The following is a 16,502-nucleotide window of genomic DNA, read 5'->3' as shown; positions in this document are numbered from 1 at the left end:
GAGATCGAGAGAGGGGAGAGAAGTGTCTGAGATGGACCAAGTGAATTTGAGGGCTGGGTGAAAGTTAGAGGCAAAGTTGATGAAATTGATGAGCTCAGCATGGGTGCAGGAAGCAGCACCAATGTAGCTGAGGAAAAGTTGGGAAGTGCTGCCAGTATAGATTTGGAGCGTAGACTGTTCCACATAACCCACAAAGAGGCAGGTATAGCTGGGGCCCATGCGAGTGCCCATGGCTAAGCGCTTGTTCTGGAGAAAGTGGGAAGAACCAAAGGAGAAGTTATTGAGAGTTAGAACAAGCTCCGCCAGCCGGAGGAGAGAGGTGGTGCTGGGGAACTGGTGGGGTCTGTTATCAAAAAGTGGTGGAGGGCTTTGAGGCCTTCTTGATGTGGGTTGGAGGTGTATAAGGATTGAACATCCATGGTAAAAATGAAGCAGTCGGGGCCAGGGAATTGGAAGTTATTGAAGAGGTGAAGGAAAGATGTTGAGAAGCAGGACCTAAAAGGTAGTAATCTCGGGATTACAACCTGTGCCACGTGACAGTGAGTATAAGAATAGAAAGAGGTGGAGGATAAATGCATGGCTGAGGGATTGGAGCAGGGGGCAGGGATTCAAATAACTGGATCATTGGGACCACTTTTGGGGCAGATGTGACCTGTACAAAAAGGACGGGTTGTACTTGAATCTGAGGGTGACCAATATCCTGCCAGGGAGATTCGCTAAGGCTATTGGGGAGAGTTTAAACTACAATTGCTGGGGGGTGGGGACCAAACTGAAGTGATGGAGGAAAGGGAGGTTGGCTCACAAATAGAGACAGTGTGAAAGGGAGGATAGGCAGGTGATAGAGAGGGGAAGCACTCAGTCCGATGGTTTGAGATGTGTCTATTTTAATGTGAGGAGCATTATGAATGAAGTGGATGAGTTTAGAACGTGGATCAGCAATTGGAGCTATGATGTTGTGGCCATTACAGAGACTTGGATGGTGCAGCGGCAGGAATGGGTACTTCAAATGCCAGGCTTTATCTGTTTCAGAAAGGAGAGGAAGTGAGGCAAAAGAGGTGGGGGCATGACACTGTTGATCAGAGATAGTGTCACGGCTGCAGAAAAGCTGGAAGACATGGAGGGATTGTCTACAGAGTCTCTGTGGGTGGAAGTTAGGAATAGGAAGGGGTCAATAACTCTACTGGGTGTTTTTTTATAGACCACCCAATAGTAACAGGGACATCGAGAAGCAGATAGGGAGATATATTCTGGAAAGGAGTAATAATAACAATGTTGTTATGGTGGGAGATTTTAATTTCCCAATTATTGATCCGCATCTCCCTAAATTGAGGGGTTTAAATGGGGTAGAGTTTGTTAAGTGTGTTCAGGAATGTTTCTTGTCACAATATGTAGATAAGCCTACAAGAGGAGAGGCTGTACTTGATTTGGTATTGGGAAACGAATCTAGTCAGGTGTCAGATCTCTCAGTGGAGAGCATTTTGGAGAGAGTTATCACAATTCTATCTCCTTTACCATTAGAGAGGGATAGGAACAGACAAGTTAGGGAAACATTTAATTAGAGTAAGGGGAAATATGAAGCTATCAGGAATTTGGAAGCATAAATTGGAAACAGATGTTCTCAGGGAAATGTATGGAAGAAATGTGGCAAATATTCAGGGGATATCTGCATGGGGTTCTGAGTAGGTAGATTCCAATAAAACATGGAAAGGATGGTAGGGTACAAGATCCATGGCGTACAAAGGCTGTTGTAAATCTAGTCAAGAAGAAAAGAAGAGCTTATGAAAGGTTCAAAAAACTAGGTAATGATTGGAATCTAGGAGATTGTGACGCTAGCAGGAAGGAGTTTAGGAATGAAATTAGGAGAGCTAGAAGGGGCCATGAGAAGGCCTTGGGGGACATGATTAAGGAAAATCCCAAGGCATTCTACAAGTATGTGAAGAGAAAGAGGATAAGACATGAGAGAATAGGACCAAGTGTGACAGTGGAAAAGTGTGTATGGAACCGGAAGAAATAGCGGAGGTCCTCAATGAATAATTTGCTTCAATATTCAGTACGGAAAAGGATCTTGGCGATTGTAGGGATGACTTGCAGTGGTCTGAAGAGATATTAAGGAAGAGGATGTGCTGGAGCTTTTGGAAAGCATCAAGTTGGATAAGTCACCAGGACAGGAAGGGATGTACCCCAGGCTACTGTGGGAAGCGAGAGAGGAGATTGCTGAGCCTCTGGCAATGGTCATCATCAATGAGGACGGGAGAGGTTCTGGAGGATTGGAGGGTTGTGGATGTTGTTCCCTTATTCAAGAAAGGGAGTAGAGATAGCCCAGGAAATTATAAGCCAGTGAGTCTTACTCCAGTGGTTGGTAATTTGATGGAGAAGATCCTGAGAGGCAGGATTTATGAACATTTGGAGAGACATAATGTGATTAGGAATAGTCAGCATGGCTTTGTCAAAGGCAGGTCGCGCCTTACGAGCCTGTTTGAATTTTTTGAGGATGTGACTAAACACATTGATGAAGCTAGAGCCGTAGATGTAGTGTATACGGATTTTAGCAAGGCACTTGATAAGGTAACCCATGCAAGGCTTATTGAGAAAGTAGAGAGGCATGGGATCCAAGGGACATTGCTTTGTGGATCCAGAACTGGCTTGCCCACAGAAGGCAAAGAGTGGTTGTAGACGGGTCATATTCTGCATGGAGGCCAGTGACCAGTGGTGTGCCTCAGGGATCTGTTCTGGGACCCCTATTCTTTGTGATTTTTATAAATGACCAGGATGAGGAAATGGAGGGAGGGGTCAGTAAATTTGCAGCTGTTACAAAGGTTGGGGGTGTTGTGGATAGTGTGGAGGGCTGTCAGAGGATACAGCTGGACATTGATAGGATGCAAAACTGGACTGAGAAGTGGCAGATGGAGTTCAACCCAGATAAGTGTGAGGTGGTTCATTTTGGTAGGTCAAATATGATGGCAGAATATAGCATTAATGGTAAGACTCTTGGCAGTGTGGAGGATCAGAGGGATCTTGGGGTCCAAGCCTATAGGATACTCAGCTGCGCAGGTTGACTCTGTGGTTAACAAGGCGTATGGTGCATTGGCCTTCATAAATCGTGGGATTGAATTTAAGAGCCGAGAGGTAATGTTGCTGCTATATTGGACCCTGGTCAGACCCCAATTGTAGAGTACTGTGCACAATTCTGGTCGCCTCACTACAGGAAGGACGTAGAAAGGGTGCAGAGGAGATTTACAAGGATGCTGCCTGTATTGGGGAGCGTGCCTTAAGTGAATAGGTTCAGTGAACTCAGCCTTTTCTCCTTGGATCGACGGAGGATGAGAGGTGACCTGATAGAGGTGTACAAGATAAACGAGAGGCATTGATCATGTGGATAGTCAGAGGCTTTCCCCCTCGGTATGAAGGCATTTTTTTTTTAAGGTGCTTGGAAGTAGGTACAGAGGAGATGTCAGGGGTAAGTTTTTTTTTTACATAGAGAGTGGTGAGTGTGTGGAATGGGCTGCCAGTGACAGCGGTGGAGGCGGAAACAATAGGGTCTTTGAAGAGGCTCCTGGATGACTACATGGAGCTTAGAAAAATAGAGGACTATGGGTAAAGCCTAGGTAGTTCTAAAATAGGGACATGTTCGGCACAGCTTTGTGGGCCGAAGGGCCTGTATTGTGCTGTATGTTTTCTATGTTTCTATGTAGATACTGCCTGACCTGCTGAGTGTTTCCGACATATTCCGTTTGTTTTTTGTTAGTTTTCCAGTATTTGGTTTTCACAGAACAAGCTGGACTGTTTAACCTTGACAGGCCCACCATGTCAAGAATCAGTATGGTGAACCTCTGCTGCAGTCTCTCTACCACACATGCTCTTCATTAAGTAGGGTGACCAGACCTGTATATACATAGACTCACCAGGGCTCTATGTACTTACTGTCTCCACTCTTGTACTCAGAGTAACAAATACTGAACAAGGCTGACAGGGAAGATTTGTTGTTGGAAAATGACAAGTCACCTTGAAAGGAAGGGCAAACATGGAGCTTCCCAAGAACGTACTGATGGTACAGTATGTGCTTTTATGCTTTTGTATCTATCGTGATGTCTAAGAGGAAATCTTTGGCCCCTATCCCTCTCTAAGTGTGCGTGTATCCAAATGTCTGTGGGAGAACATTTAGCCCATATATCCCTCTAGTACAGGGGTTCCCAACCTGGGGTCCATGGACCCCCTCCTTAACAGTATTGATCCATGGCATAAAAAAACATAGGGAATCTGAGCTCTGAACCTTTCCTACCCATGTACCTGCCTCAATATCTTTTACACATTGTAACTGTACCCATACCTGGCAGCTCATTCTGTACACCTATCACCCTGTGTGGGAAAGCATCTCCTCAGGACCTTTTTAAATCATTCCTCGTTCTCCTTAAGTCCAGACTCTCCTACCCCGAGAAAAAAATGACCTTATCTACAACTTCCATGATTTTCTGAACCTCTGTAAGGTCATCTGTCAGCTTCCTTTGTTCCAGAGAAGGGAATCCCACTATCCAGCCTCTCCTTATAGCTTAAGTCCTTCAGTCCCAGTAATGTTCTCTTGCACCTTCTCTGTACCTTTCCAGCCGACAGTGTTTCCCTCACTCTGAGCTCCTCACAAATGGGCAGGGTACAGAGACTTACCACAGAAGGAGATAATGTGGCTGCTGTCCTCATGTACGAACTTCCTGGTGACTGCTTCCTCCATGATCTGTTTCACCTGCACAAGCAACAAGGAAATGGTGTTAATCCCCAATGTGTCAACCATGGATTCCACAGGGATTCTAACCCACAGCTGGGCTGGAGCTCGGGGAGAGGTGGCAAGAAAGAAGGGTGAGGATTCACAAATTTTCAGAATCAGGCTTATTATCACCGGCATGTGATGAGAAATTTGTTAACTTAGCAGCAGCAATTCAATGCAATACATAATCTAGAAGAGAAAAAAATAAAATAAAAATAATAATAATAAATAATCAAATAAATCAATTACAGTATACATAAATTGATTTAAAAAACATGCAAAAACAGAAATAATGTATATTTAAAAAGCGAGTTAGTGTTCACTGGTTCAATGTCCACTTAGGAATCGGATGGCAGGAGGAAGCAGCTGTTCCTGAATCACTGAATGAGAGCCTTTGGGCTCGTACCTCTTACCTAATAGCTACAGTGAGAAAAGGACATAACCTGGATGCTGGGGTCCTTAATAATGGACATTGTCTTTCTGAGATACCACTCCTTGAAGATGTCCTGGGTACTTTGTAGGCTAGTGCCCAAGATGAAGCCGAAAAAAAATTTACGACCCTCTGCAGCTTCTTTCAGTCCTGTGTAGTAGCCGCCACCCCCCACCATACTAGAAGTGATGCAGCCTGTCAGAATGCTCTCCACAGTACATCTACAGAAGTTTTTGAGTGTATTTATTGACATATCAAATCTCTTCAAACTCCTAATGTAGTCGCTGTCTTGCCTTCTTTAAACCTGCATCAATATGTTGGGACCAGGTTAGGTTCTCAGAGATTTTGACACCCAGGAACTTAAAACTGCTCACGTTCTCCACTTCTGATCCCTCTATGAGGATTGGTATGTGTTCCTTCATCTTACCCTTCCCTAAGACCACAACCAACTCCTTAGTCATACTGACGTCGAGTGCCAGGTTGTTGCTGCAATACCACTCCACTAGTTGGTATATCTCACTCCTGTATGTCCTCTCGTTTCCATCTGAAATTCTACCAACATTGATTGTATCAGCAGCAAATTAATAGACGGTATTTGAGCTATGCCTAGCCACACAGTCATGGCTATAGAAAAAGTACAGCAGTGGGCTAACCCACACTCCCCTGAGGTGCACCAGTGTTGATCATCAGCGAGGAGGAGATGTTATCACCAATCTGCACAGATTGTGGTCTTCTGGTTAGGAAGTCAAGGATCCAACTGCAGAGGGAGGTACAAAGGCCCAGGTTCTGTAACTTATCAATCAGGATTGTGGGAATGATGGTGTTAAATATTGAGCTATAGTCAATGAACAGCATCCTGACATAGATGTTTGTATTGTCCAGCTGGTCTATTTTTGTGACAAATAATAGATTGGCATGGACCAGATGGGCCAAAGGGCCTGTTTCTGTGCTCTGTGACTATATTTTATGGATGAATTGCCATTCAGTGGACATATGAAGCTGCTGGCAACTTTGCTTCAATAACAACTGTTCTTCAGTGAACCGTGAGGTCATAATACCTCTCTTTGACCGAGCTTCTAACAGTAGTCTCAATATCACCTTCTGTAGTCTAGTGCAAATTAACACAGCTGGAAGACAGTTTGCTCAGTTTTACTATGTAAGAATACCGTATTTACACTGCTTTCTGTTCAGTGTCATCCTCCTGGTCCATGGCCACCTCTACTGCCACAATGAGGACACTCACAGGTTGGAGGAGCAGCACCTCATAGTTCATCTGGGTAGTCTTCAGCCTAATGGCATGAACATCGATTTCTACAACTTCTGGTAATGTCTCCCCCTCCCCCTCTTACATTCCCCTGTCAGGTTCCCCTCTTACCCCTTCTCTTCTCCTCCTCACTCTGGTTCCCTTCAGCTTTCCCTTTCTCCCATTCTCCACACTCCACTCTTGTCAGATTCCACCTATCATCTCCCAGCCTCTCACTTCTTCCCCCTCACCTGGTCTCACCCATCACCTGCCAACTCGTACTCCTCCCCTTCCCCCACCTTTTCATTCTGGACTCTCCCTCTTCCTTTCTTGTCCTGATGAAGAGCCTTAGGCTGAAATGTCGACTGCTTATTCCTCTCCATGCCTGACCCGCTGAGTTCCCGATGGCTGATCCATTTCCCTCTCAGCCGCAATCTCCTGCCATCTCCCCATAACATTTCACACCCTGACTAATCAGGAATCTATCAACCTCTGCCTTAAATATATCCAATGACCTGACCTCGCCACCCTCTAAAGAAATCCCTCCTCATCTCTGTTCTAAATGGATGCCCCTCTATTCTGAAGCAGTGCCCTCTGTTCCTGGACTCTCCCCACCATAGGAAACATCCTCTCCACATCCACTCTGTCCAGGCCTCTCAACGTTCAACAGGTTTCAAATGTGCTATCCTTCTGGATATTTTGCACTGGACTGAATCACAGCAAACTGATCTTGGAATACTGCCAATGTCTGAAGCATTTTTCATCAAATTCCCCACAATCAGCCAAAAAACAAGCACAAAATTGCATAGTGATAAACATCCAAACTCAATGAAACATCTCCGATTGCATTCATTACTTCAGGACACTGCACCCATTTCCAGCTGCTTGCAGATAAAGCAGGCCATCTGGAGTCTAGCTCACTCATCCTGACTCAGACATCAATCAGTAATATTAATGGGTGGCACCCTAGCACAAAGGGTAGTTTAACACTTTACAATACCAGTAGGCAGGTCTCAACTGCTACTGCTGTTTGGAAGGAACATATTCTCCCCATGACCATGTGGGTTTCCTCTGGGTGCTCTGATTCCCTCCCATCTTCCACCAGAGACATACAGGTACAAGTGATGCATCTTACTATATCCTTCAATGTTTCAATGTACATGTGACAAATAAAGCCAATATTTATCTTTACAACTGTGCGTGAACAACGTAAGGGACTCCATAGCGCCAGCTGAAAGCCCCCGCCGCCAGTGAAGAGAATTTCTCATGGTCATCTGATCTCCAAATAGTCCCATATCGTCTTGAGGTGGGTGAATGGTCATGGCCTTTATCCCAGGGGACTGGCATCTAAAACCAGGAGGCATGGGTTTTTTCCACACAGAGTACAGTGGTGTGTGGAGCAAGCTGCCAAAGTGGTAGAGGCAGGTATAATTAGTGTGTTTGAAAGTCACTTGGAGAGATACATGGATAGGATAGGTTTAGAGAGATTTGTGTCAAATGCAGGCAAATGAGACCACCTCAGATAGGCATTCTGATAGTCATGGACAAGCTGGGCTAAGGAACCTGCTTCTGCACTGTAGAAAACTATGACAATGAACAATATTCACCAAAACAATGTGCATTATATAGAGACACTACATAAGAAAATAAGCAGGGAGAAGTCATTTGGCCTCCAAGCCTATTGACTCTGTATCAATGCTAAGAATAGATATATTATCAAACTTTACTCATTCTCTACACGAGCTACTTGTTATGAGGTTATCATCACATGTAAAGGATTTCTTGCTGTTAGACTGGAATAATCACCTGTGTTTGGAATTCCAATTTCTTCAATTATTACATTAAATAGAACTTACTATTTAAAACCAGCAGAATCCAAGATTTCCAAAACAGAACCAAAAAGGTGGTAATCTCTGGATTACTATCCGAGCCACGTATAAGATGGCATAGGGTCAAGAAGATTATAGAGTTAAATGCATGGCTCAAGGATTGGTGTGGGAGAAGTGGGTTTGAATTCATGGGAAATTGGCACCAGTATTGAGAAAGGAGGGAGCTCTACCAATGGGACAAGCTCCACCTGAACCATGATGGGACCTGGATCCTTGCGAATCGCATAACTAGGGCTGTGGATAGGGCTTTAAATTAAATACTAGTGGGGGGTGGGTTCAACAGATTGGAGAAGTATGGATAAAGTTTTTTAAAAAAAATGTGGATAAAGATAAAGAAAAATCAAAAGATAAAAAAGAGAAAAGTAAGAAGGGAGTGAAGAAAAGTCGTGCAAAAGAGTAAAAGATGAGAAGATTTTAAAAGCACAGTGAGTGTAAGGGCACTTTATTTGAATGCCTGTAGAATCCGAAACAAGGTCAGTGAACTAGTGGCTCAAATCAGTACAGGGGTATGATTTAGTAGCCATTACAGAGACGTGGTACCAGGGTATAGAGGACTGGGAATTAAATATCCAAGGATATCAGGTAATATGGAAGGACAGGCAGGAAGGTAAGGGAGGTGGGATGGCACTCTAAATTAAAGATAAGATCAGGGGATAGTGAGAGACAATATAAGATCTAAGGATCAGAATGTTGAATCCAACTGGGTAGAGAGAAGAAATAATAAAGGGAAAAAAATCACTGGTGGGAGTTGTCTATTGGCCACAGAATAGCAACATTAGAGTGGTACAGGCAATAAACTGAGAAATATCTGAGGCAAGAAAGAATGGAACAGCAGTTACCACGGGGGACTTTAACTTGCACGTAGATTGGGTGAGTCAAATTGGTCGAGGAAGTTTTGAGGAGGGCTTCATGGAATGCATCTGTGATGGCTTTTTTAAACAGCATGTTACTGAACCCACAAAGGAACATACTGTGGCGGCTCATTTCCTAGCGTATGCGAACCGACTCACAATTAGATAGCCTACGGGGGTTTGCGAGCACAGAGCTTTGGAGCCTCTTCGCCATGGGGGGCCGGTTGACAGAGGCTTAAAAGTGAGGCTGAAGTTTTCGAATAAAGTTTTTTCCTTCGACTGCAGTTACCGACTCCGTGTCGTAATTTTAGCGCTGCTTGTAGCACACCGCTACAATTGGTGACCCCGACGGTCCAAACGATTTTTGGACCAGAAATGACCGACGCCGCCTCTGTTCATGCGGTTTTGTTGAAACTGCCGGGTTTCTGGACACAGCGCCCGGACCTATGGTTCCAGCAAGCCGAAGCCCAATTCCACGTTCGCCGGATCACCTCAGAAGACACCCGCTACTACTACGTGGTGGGCTCCCTCGACCAGGACACAGCTGCCCGGGTCGCGGAGTTCGTACAGTCGCCCCCGGCAGACGGCAAGTACACGGAATTCAAAGCCCTGCTCCTCAGGACTTTCGGACTCTCACGGCGCGAGCGGGCTGCCCGTTTACTGCACCTGGATGGCTTGGGCGACAGACCTCCATCGGCTTTAATGAATGAGATGTTGTCTCTGGCCGAGGGACACACAGGCCTCATGTTTGAGCAGGCATTCCTGGAGCAGCTGCCCGAGGACATACGCCTGCTGCTGTCCGACGCGGATTTCAGTGACCCCCGGAAGGTGGCAGCCCGGGCGGACTTGCTGTGGAACGCCAAAAAGGTGAGTGGGGCGTCCATCGCACAGATCTCCCAGCCACGCTCCCAGCAGCAAACCAGTCCAGGCCCGGCCGCAGAGCCCACTAACCCCCGGCCCAATGACCACTGGTGCTTCTACCACCAGCGGTGGGGCGCAGAAGCCCGCCGTTGCCGCCCGCCCTGCAAGTTCCCGGGAAACGCCAGGGCCAGCCGCCGCTGATGGCTACGGCGGCTGGCCATCGGGATAGCCTCCTGTATGTGTGGGATAGAAGGTCGGGACGCCGGTTTTTGGTCGATACTGGGGCTGAGATCAGCGTTTTACCTCCGACAAGTTACGACACCCGCAGCAGGGCACCGGGTCCCCCCCTGAGGGCCGTGAATGGCAGCACAGTAAGGACCTATGGCACCCGTCAGGTGCAGCTACTGTTCGGCCCCAGCCAGTTCACGTGGGACTTCACACTGGCCGCCGTAGCCCAACCGCTTCTGGGTGCGGATTTTTTGCGAGCTCACAGCCTGCTGGTTGACCTGCCCAGGAAGAGACTGGTACACGCCGAGACCTTTCAGACGTTCTCCCTGGGCGCGGCCCAGTTGCCAGCCCCTCACCTCGGCTCCATCACGCTGTCCGACAACGACTTCACCAGGGTCCTGGCGGAGTTCCCATCGGTTCTGGCACCGCAGTTCACAGCAGCCATGCCCAGGCACGGCGTACAGCACCACATCCCGACACAGGGACCACCCCTCCATGCCCGTGCTCGGCGGCTTCCCCCGGACAAGCTCCGACTGGCGAAGGAGGAGTTCCAGAGAATGGAGGAATTGGGGATCATCCGGCGGTCCGACAGCCCCTGGGCTTCCCCCCTGCACATGGTGCCCAAAGCGACGGGGGGCTGGAGACCGTGCGGCGACTACCGCAGGCTGAACAAGGCTACCACAGCGGACCGCTACCCTGTGCCGCACATTCAGGACTTTGCGGCAAACCTGCACGGCGCCCGGATCTTCTCCAAGGTCGACCTTGTCCGAGGGTACCATCAAATCCCGATGCATCCTGACGACGTCCCCAAGACGGCTCTCATCACCCCGTTTGGCCTCTTCGAGTTCCTCCGCATGCCGTTCGGCCTGAAGAATGCCGCACAGACGTTCCAGCGGTTAATGGACGCGGTGGGACGGGACCTGGACTTCGCGTTCATCTATTTGGATGACATCCTCATAGCCAGCGGCAGTCGTCAGGAGCATCTGTCCCACCTCCGTCAACTCTGCGCCCGACTGAGTGAGTACGGTCTTACAATCAACCCTGCCAAATGCCAGTTCGGACTTGATACCATTGACTTCCTGGGCCACAGGATTACTAAAGACGGGGCAACCCCTCTGCCCGCTAAGGTAGATGCGGTCCGCCACTTCCCCCGACCCACCACGATCAAAGGCCTTCAGGAATTCGTAGGTATGGTCAATTTCTACCGCCGCTTCCTCCCTTCAGCTGCCCGGATCATGCGCCCCCTGTTCGCCCTGATGTCGGGTCCGAGCAAGGACATTACCTGGGACGAGGAGTCCGCCGCCGCTTTCGTTCAAACGAAGGAAGCTTTGGCTGACGCCGCAATGCTAGTACATCCCAGAATGGACTCCCCTACCGCCCTCACAGTGGACGCATCAAACACGGCAGTCGGTGGGGTGCTGGAGCAGCTCATCGCAGGTCGCTGGCAACCCCTGGCGTTTTTCAGCAAACACCTGCGGCCACCCGAGCTCAAGTACAGTGCTTTTGACCGGGAACTGTTGGCGCTCTACCTGGCAATCCGGCATTTCAGGTACTTCCTAGAAGGCCGGCCCTTCACCGCGTTCACGGACCACAAACCGCTTACCTTTGCGTTTACGAAAGCATCCGACCCCTGGTCATCCCGCCAGCAACGCCACCTGTCCTACATCTCTGAATACACAACGGATGTCCGGCACGTCTCGGGTAAGGACAATGTCGTGGCGGATGCGCTCTCTCGCCCTACCGTTCATGCCCTTTCCCAAGGGGTAGACTTTGAGGCACTGGCAGAGGCACAGCAGGTAGATGAGGAGATTCCGAGTTACAGGACTGCGGTCTCTGGTTTGCAGCTCCAGGACCTCCCCGTGGGCCCAGGTGAGAGGACCCTACTCTGTGACGTCGCCACCAGCCAGCCCCGTCCGGTCGTCCCCGCAGCCTGGCGGCGACGTGTTTTCGACTCCATTCATAACTTGGCGCATCCCTCCATCCGGACAACTGTCCGGATGGTTTCCAGCAGGTTCGTTTGGCACGGACTCCGCAAGCAGGTCAGTGAATGGGCCAGGACGTGCATGCACTGCCAGACGGCCAAGGTTCAGCGGCACACCAAAGCCCCACCGCAGCAGTTCCATCCCGCCCACCGGCGTTTCGACCACATTCATGTGGATATCGTGGGCCCCCTGCCAGTGTCGCGCGGAGCGCGTTACCTCCTGACTATCGTGGACCGGTTCACAAGATGGCCAGAGGCGGTCCCGCTCACCGACACCACCTCCGAATCTTGCGCCCGAGCCCTGATTGCCACCTGGATATCCCGCTTTGGTGTACCAGCCCACATTACCTCCGACAGAGGCGCCCAGTTCACCTCCAGCCTGTGGTCAGCTATGGCCAGCCTTTTGGGGACTCAGCTGCACCACACCACTGCCTACCACCCACAGTCGAACGGGCTAGTGGAGCGTTTCCACCGTCACCTGAAGTCGGCCCTCATGGCCCGCCTGCGAGGAGCCAACTGGGCGGACGAGCTTCCCTGGGTCCTTCTCGGCATCCGCACAGCGCCCAAGGACGACCTGCACGCCTCGTCGGCCGAGTTGGTATACGGCGCGCCCCTGGCCGTCCCCGGGGAGTTCCTACCAGCCCCGAGGGGGCAAGAGGAAGAACCCGCTGCAGTCCTGGGCAGACTTCGCGAGAAGCTCGGTAACCTGGCCCCCATACCCACTTCACAGCATGGGCGGCACCCGACCTGCGTACCCAAAGACCTACGGAACTGTAAGTTTGTGTTTGTACGAAGGGGCGGGCATCGGCCACCGCTGCAGCGGCCATACGAGGGGCCGTTTACGGTGCTCCGGAACAACGGGTCCACGTTCGTGCTGGACGTTGGGGGGAAGGAGGAGGTTTTCACGGTGGACCGCCTCAAGCCGGCCCATGTGGACCTGGCGCAACCGGCCGAGTTTCCGGCGCCTCGGCGCAGAGGCCGACCTCCCAAGCAGGTTCTGGCCCAGGCTGTGGACATTGGGGGGTGTATCGCCGGTTCTGGGGGGGGGTTATGTGGCGGCTCATTTCCTAGCGTATGCGAACCGACTCACAATTAGATAGCCTACGGGGGTTTGCGAGCACAGAGCTTTGGAGCCTCTTCGCCATGGGGGGCCGGTTGACAGAGGCTTAAAAGTGAGGCTGAAGTTTTCGAATAAAGTTTTTTCCTTCGACTGCAGTTACCGACTCCGTGTCGTAATTTTAGCGCTGCTTGTAGCACACCGCTACAATACTATCTTAGATCTGGTCCTGCGCAATGAGACAGGTAAAATTTGTGATCTTGTAGTTAGGGATCCTCTTGGAAAGAGTGATCACAGTACGATTGAATTTCTCATACAAATGGAGGGTGCAATAGTTCAATCTAAAACCAGTGTTTTATGCCCAAACAATGGAGATTACAATGGGATGAGGGAGGATATGGCTAGTGTAGAACTGGGAACACAGACTATATGGTGGGACAGTTGAGGAACAGTGGAAGACTTTCAAAGAGGTTTCTCACGGTGCTCAACAAAAGTATATCCCAGTAAAAAGCAAGGACAGTAAGGGTGGGGAGAGCCAGCCTTGGATAACTAAGGAAATAAAAGAAGGCATCAAACTAAAAGTCTGTGTACACAAAGTTGCCAAGAGTAGTGGGAAACTGGAAGACTGAGAAAACTTTAAAAAGCAAAAAAGTACCACAAAGTGAGCAATAAAAAAAAGGAAAGCTAGATTATGAAAATAAGCTAGCACAAAATATAACAACGGATAGCAAAAGTTTTTTTTTATAATTATACAAAGCGGAAAAGGGTGGCTAAAGTGAATGTGGGTCCCTTGGAAGAAGAGAAGGGGGAACTGATATTGGATTTTGAGGAAATACCGAAGGCTTTGGATGACTATTTTGTGTCAATCTTCATGGTGGAGGGCATATCTAACACGCCAAAGAGAGATGTTATGGATGTGATGGGAAGTAAGGACCTCGATACAATAGCTATCACTAAAGAGGTAGTGCTGAGCAAACCTGTGGGCCTGAAGATAGACAAGTCCCCCGGTCCTGATGGAATGCATCCCAGGGTACTGAAAGAAATGGCAGAAGTTATAGTAGAGGCTTTGGTGATGATTTACCAAAATTCTCTGGAATCTGGGTAGGTCCTGGTGGACTGGAAGACGGTGACTGTCATGCAACTGTTCAAAAAAGGATGTAGGCAAAAGACGGGCATCTATAGGCCAGTTAATTTAACATCTGTAGTTGGGAAAATGCTTGAAGCTGTCACTAAGGAAGAAATAGCAAAACAGTTAGAAAGGAGTGGTTCTATTCGACAGACGCAGCATGGATTCAGAAAGGACATAATGAGTACAGTGGATTGAGGGGAACAGGTGGATGTCGTATACTTGGATTTCCAGAAGGTGTTCGATAAGGTGCTGCACAAGAGACTTATAAATAAGATACAGATGCATGCAGTCAGAGGAAGTGTACTGGCATAGATAGTGGATTGGTTAACCAATAAAAGGCAGAGAGATGGTATAAATGGGTGCTTCTCCGGTTGGCAGTCAGTGATGAGTGGGGTGCCGCAGGGGTTGGTGCTGGGCCTGCAGCTATTTACCATTTACATTGATAATTTGGAAGAGGGGACTGAGTGTAGCATAGCAAAATTTGCTGATGACACCAAACTGAGAGGAAGAACAAATTGTACAGAGGATGTGGAGAGTCTGCAGAGGGATAAAGATAGGTTAAGTGAATGGGCCAAGGTCCGGCAGATGGAATACAACATTGGTAAATGCAAGATCATCCACTTTGGAAGGAATAATAGACGAGCAGATTATTATTTAAATGGTGAAAAATTGCAGCATGCTGTTATGCAGAGGGACTTGGGAATGCTTGTGCATGAATTGCAAAAAGTTGGCTTGCAGGTACTAAGGTTGTTAAGAAGGCAAATGGAATGTTGGTCTTCATTGCTAGAGGGATTGAATTCAAGAGCAGGGAGGTCTTGCTGCAACTATACAGGGTACTGGTGAGGCCGCACCTGGAGTACTGTATGCAGTTCTGGTCTCCATACTTAAGGAATGATACTTAGGCTTTTGAGGCAGTGCAGAGGAAGTTCACCAGGTTGATTCCAGAGATGAAAGGGTTAACCTATGAGGAGCAATTGAGTCACTTGGGACTGTCTTCTCTGGAATTCAGAAGAATGAGAGGGGATCTTATAGAAACATACAAAATTTTAGAAGATATAGATAAGATAGAAGTAGGAAAGTTGTTTCCATTGGTAGGTGAGACTAGAACTAGAGGACATTGCCTCAAGATTCAGGGGAGAAGATTTAGGACTGAGATAAGGAGAAGCTGTTTTTCCCAGAGAGTAGTGAATCTGTGGAATTCTCTGCCCAGGGAAGCAGTTGAGGCTTCTTCACTAAATATATTTAAGATACAGTTAGATAGATTTTTACATAGTAGGGGAATTAAAGGTTATGGGGAAAAGGCAGACTTTTCACGAGCTGAGTTTACGGACAGATCAGCTTTGATTTTACTGAATGGCAGGGCAGGCTCGATTGGCCGGATGGCCTACTCCCGCTCCTATTTCTTATGTTAAATGGATCCATTAGGCAGACGCAGCATGGATTCAGCAAAGGCAGGTCCTGTTTTACAAACTTACGGGAGTTCTTTGAGGATATAATGAGCACAGTGGATAGAATGGAACAGATGGACATTATTTACTTGGATTTTCAGAAGGCATTTGATAAGGTGTACATAAAAAAACTTATCCATAAGATAAGGATGCATAGAGCTGGGCGTGATGTACCTCAGTAAAGGTTACATTAATAAACCAATCGATAGAGGATTGGTTAATAGAAAGCAGGCAGTTGGGATATATGAGTGTTACTCTGGTTGGCAAACAGTGGTGAGCAGTGTGCCACAGGGGTCGGTGCTGGGCCCACAACTATTCACGATATACATTAACAAACTGGAAGAGGAGACCGACTGTAGTGTATCCAAGTTTGCTGATGATACTAAATTGAGTGGAAAAGCAAATTGTGCAGAAGATACAGAGAGTCTGCAGATAGATATAGATAGGTTAAATGAGTGGGCAAGGGTTTGTCAGATGGAGTACAATGTTGGTAAATATGAGGTCATCCACTTTGGAAGGAAAAAATGGAAGATCAGATTATTATTTAAATGGTAAGAGACTGCAGCATGCTACTGTGTAGAGGCACGTGGGAGAGCTTGAGCATGAATCACAAAAGGTTGGTTTGTTGG

General features: G+C 48.1%; 1 protein-coding gene across 1 annotated transcript in view; it reads right to left on the bottom strand.

Moving 5' to 3' along the window:
* The window catches only part of sgsm1a (small G protein signaling modulator 1a), a 149,649-nt gene that overhangs the window by 106,450 nt on the left and 26,697 nt on the right, over nt 1-16,502 (bottom strand). The window contains exons 3-4 of the mRNA XM_059986793.1: nt 7,993-8,013; nt 4,660-4,735 (exon numbers count right to left, since the gene is read on the bottom strand). Of these exons, the coding sequence (XP_059842776.1) occupies nt 4,660-4,735; nt 7,993-8,013 (97 nt within the window). The remainder of the gene's footprint in view (nt 1-4,659; nt 4,736-7,992; nt 8,014-16,502) is intronic.

The sequence above is a fragment of the Hypanus sabinus genome, chromosome 13, assembly GCF_030144855.1.
Source record: "Hypanus sabinus isolate sHypSab1 chromosome 13, sHypSab1.hap1, whole genome shotgun sequence".
Lineage (NCBI taxonomy): Eukaryota > Metazoa > Chordata > Chondrichthyes > Myliobatiformes > Dasyatidae > Hypanus > Hypanus sabinus.
Note: the sequence above shows the minus strand (reverse complement) of the source record. Positions and strands in the feature narration are given on the sequence as shown.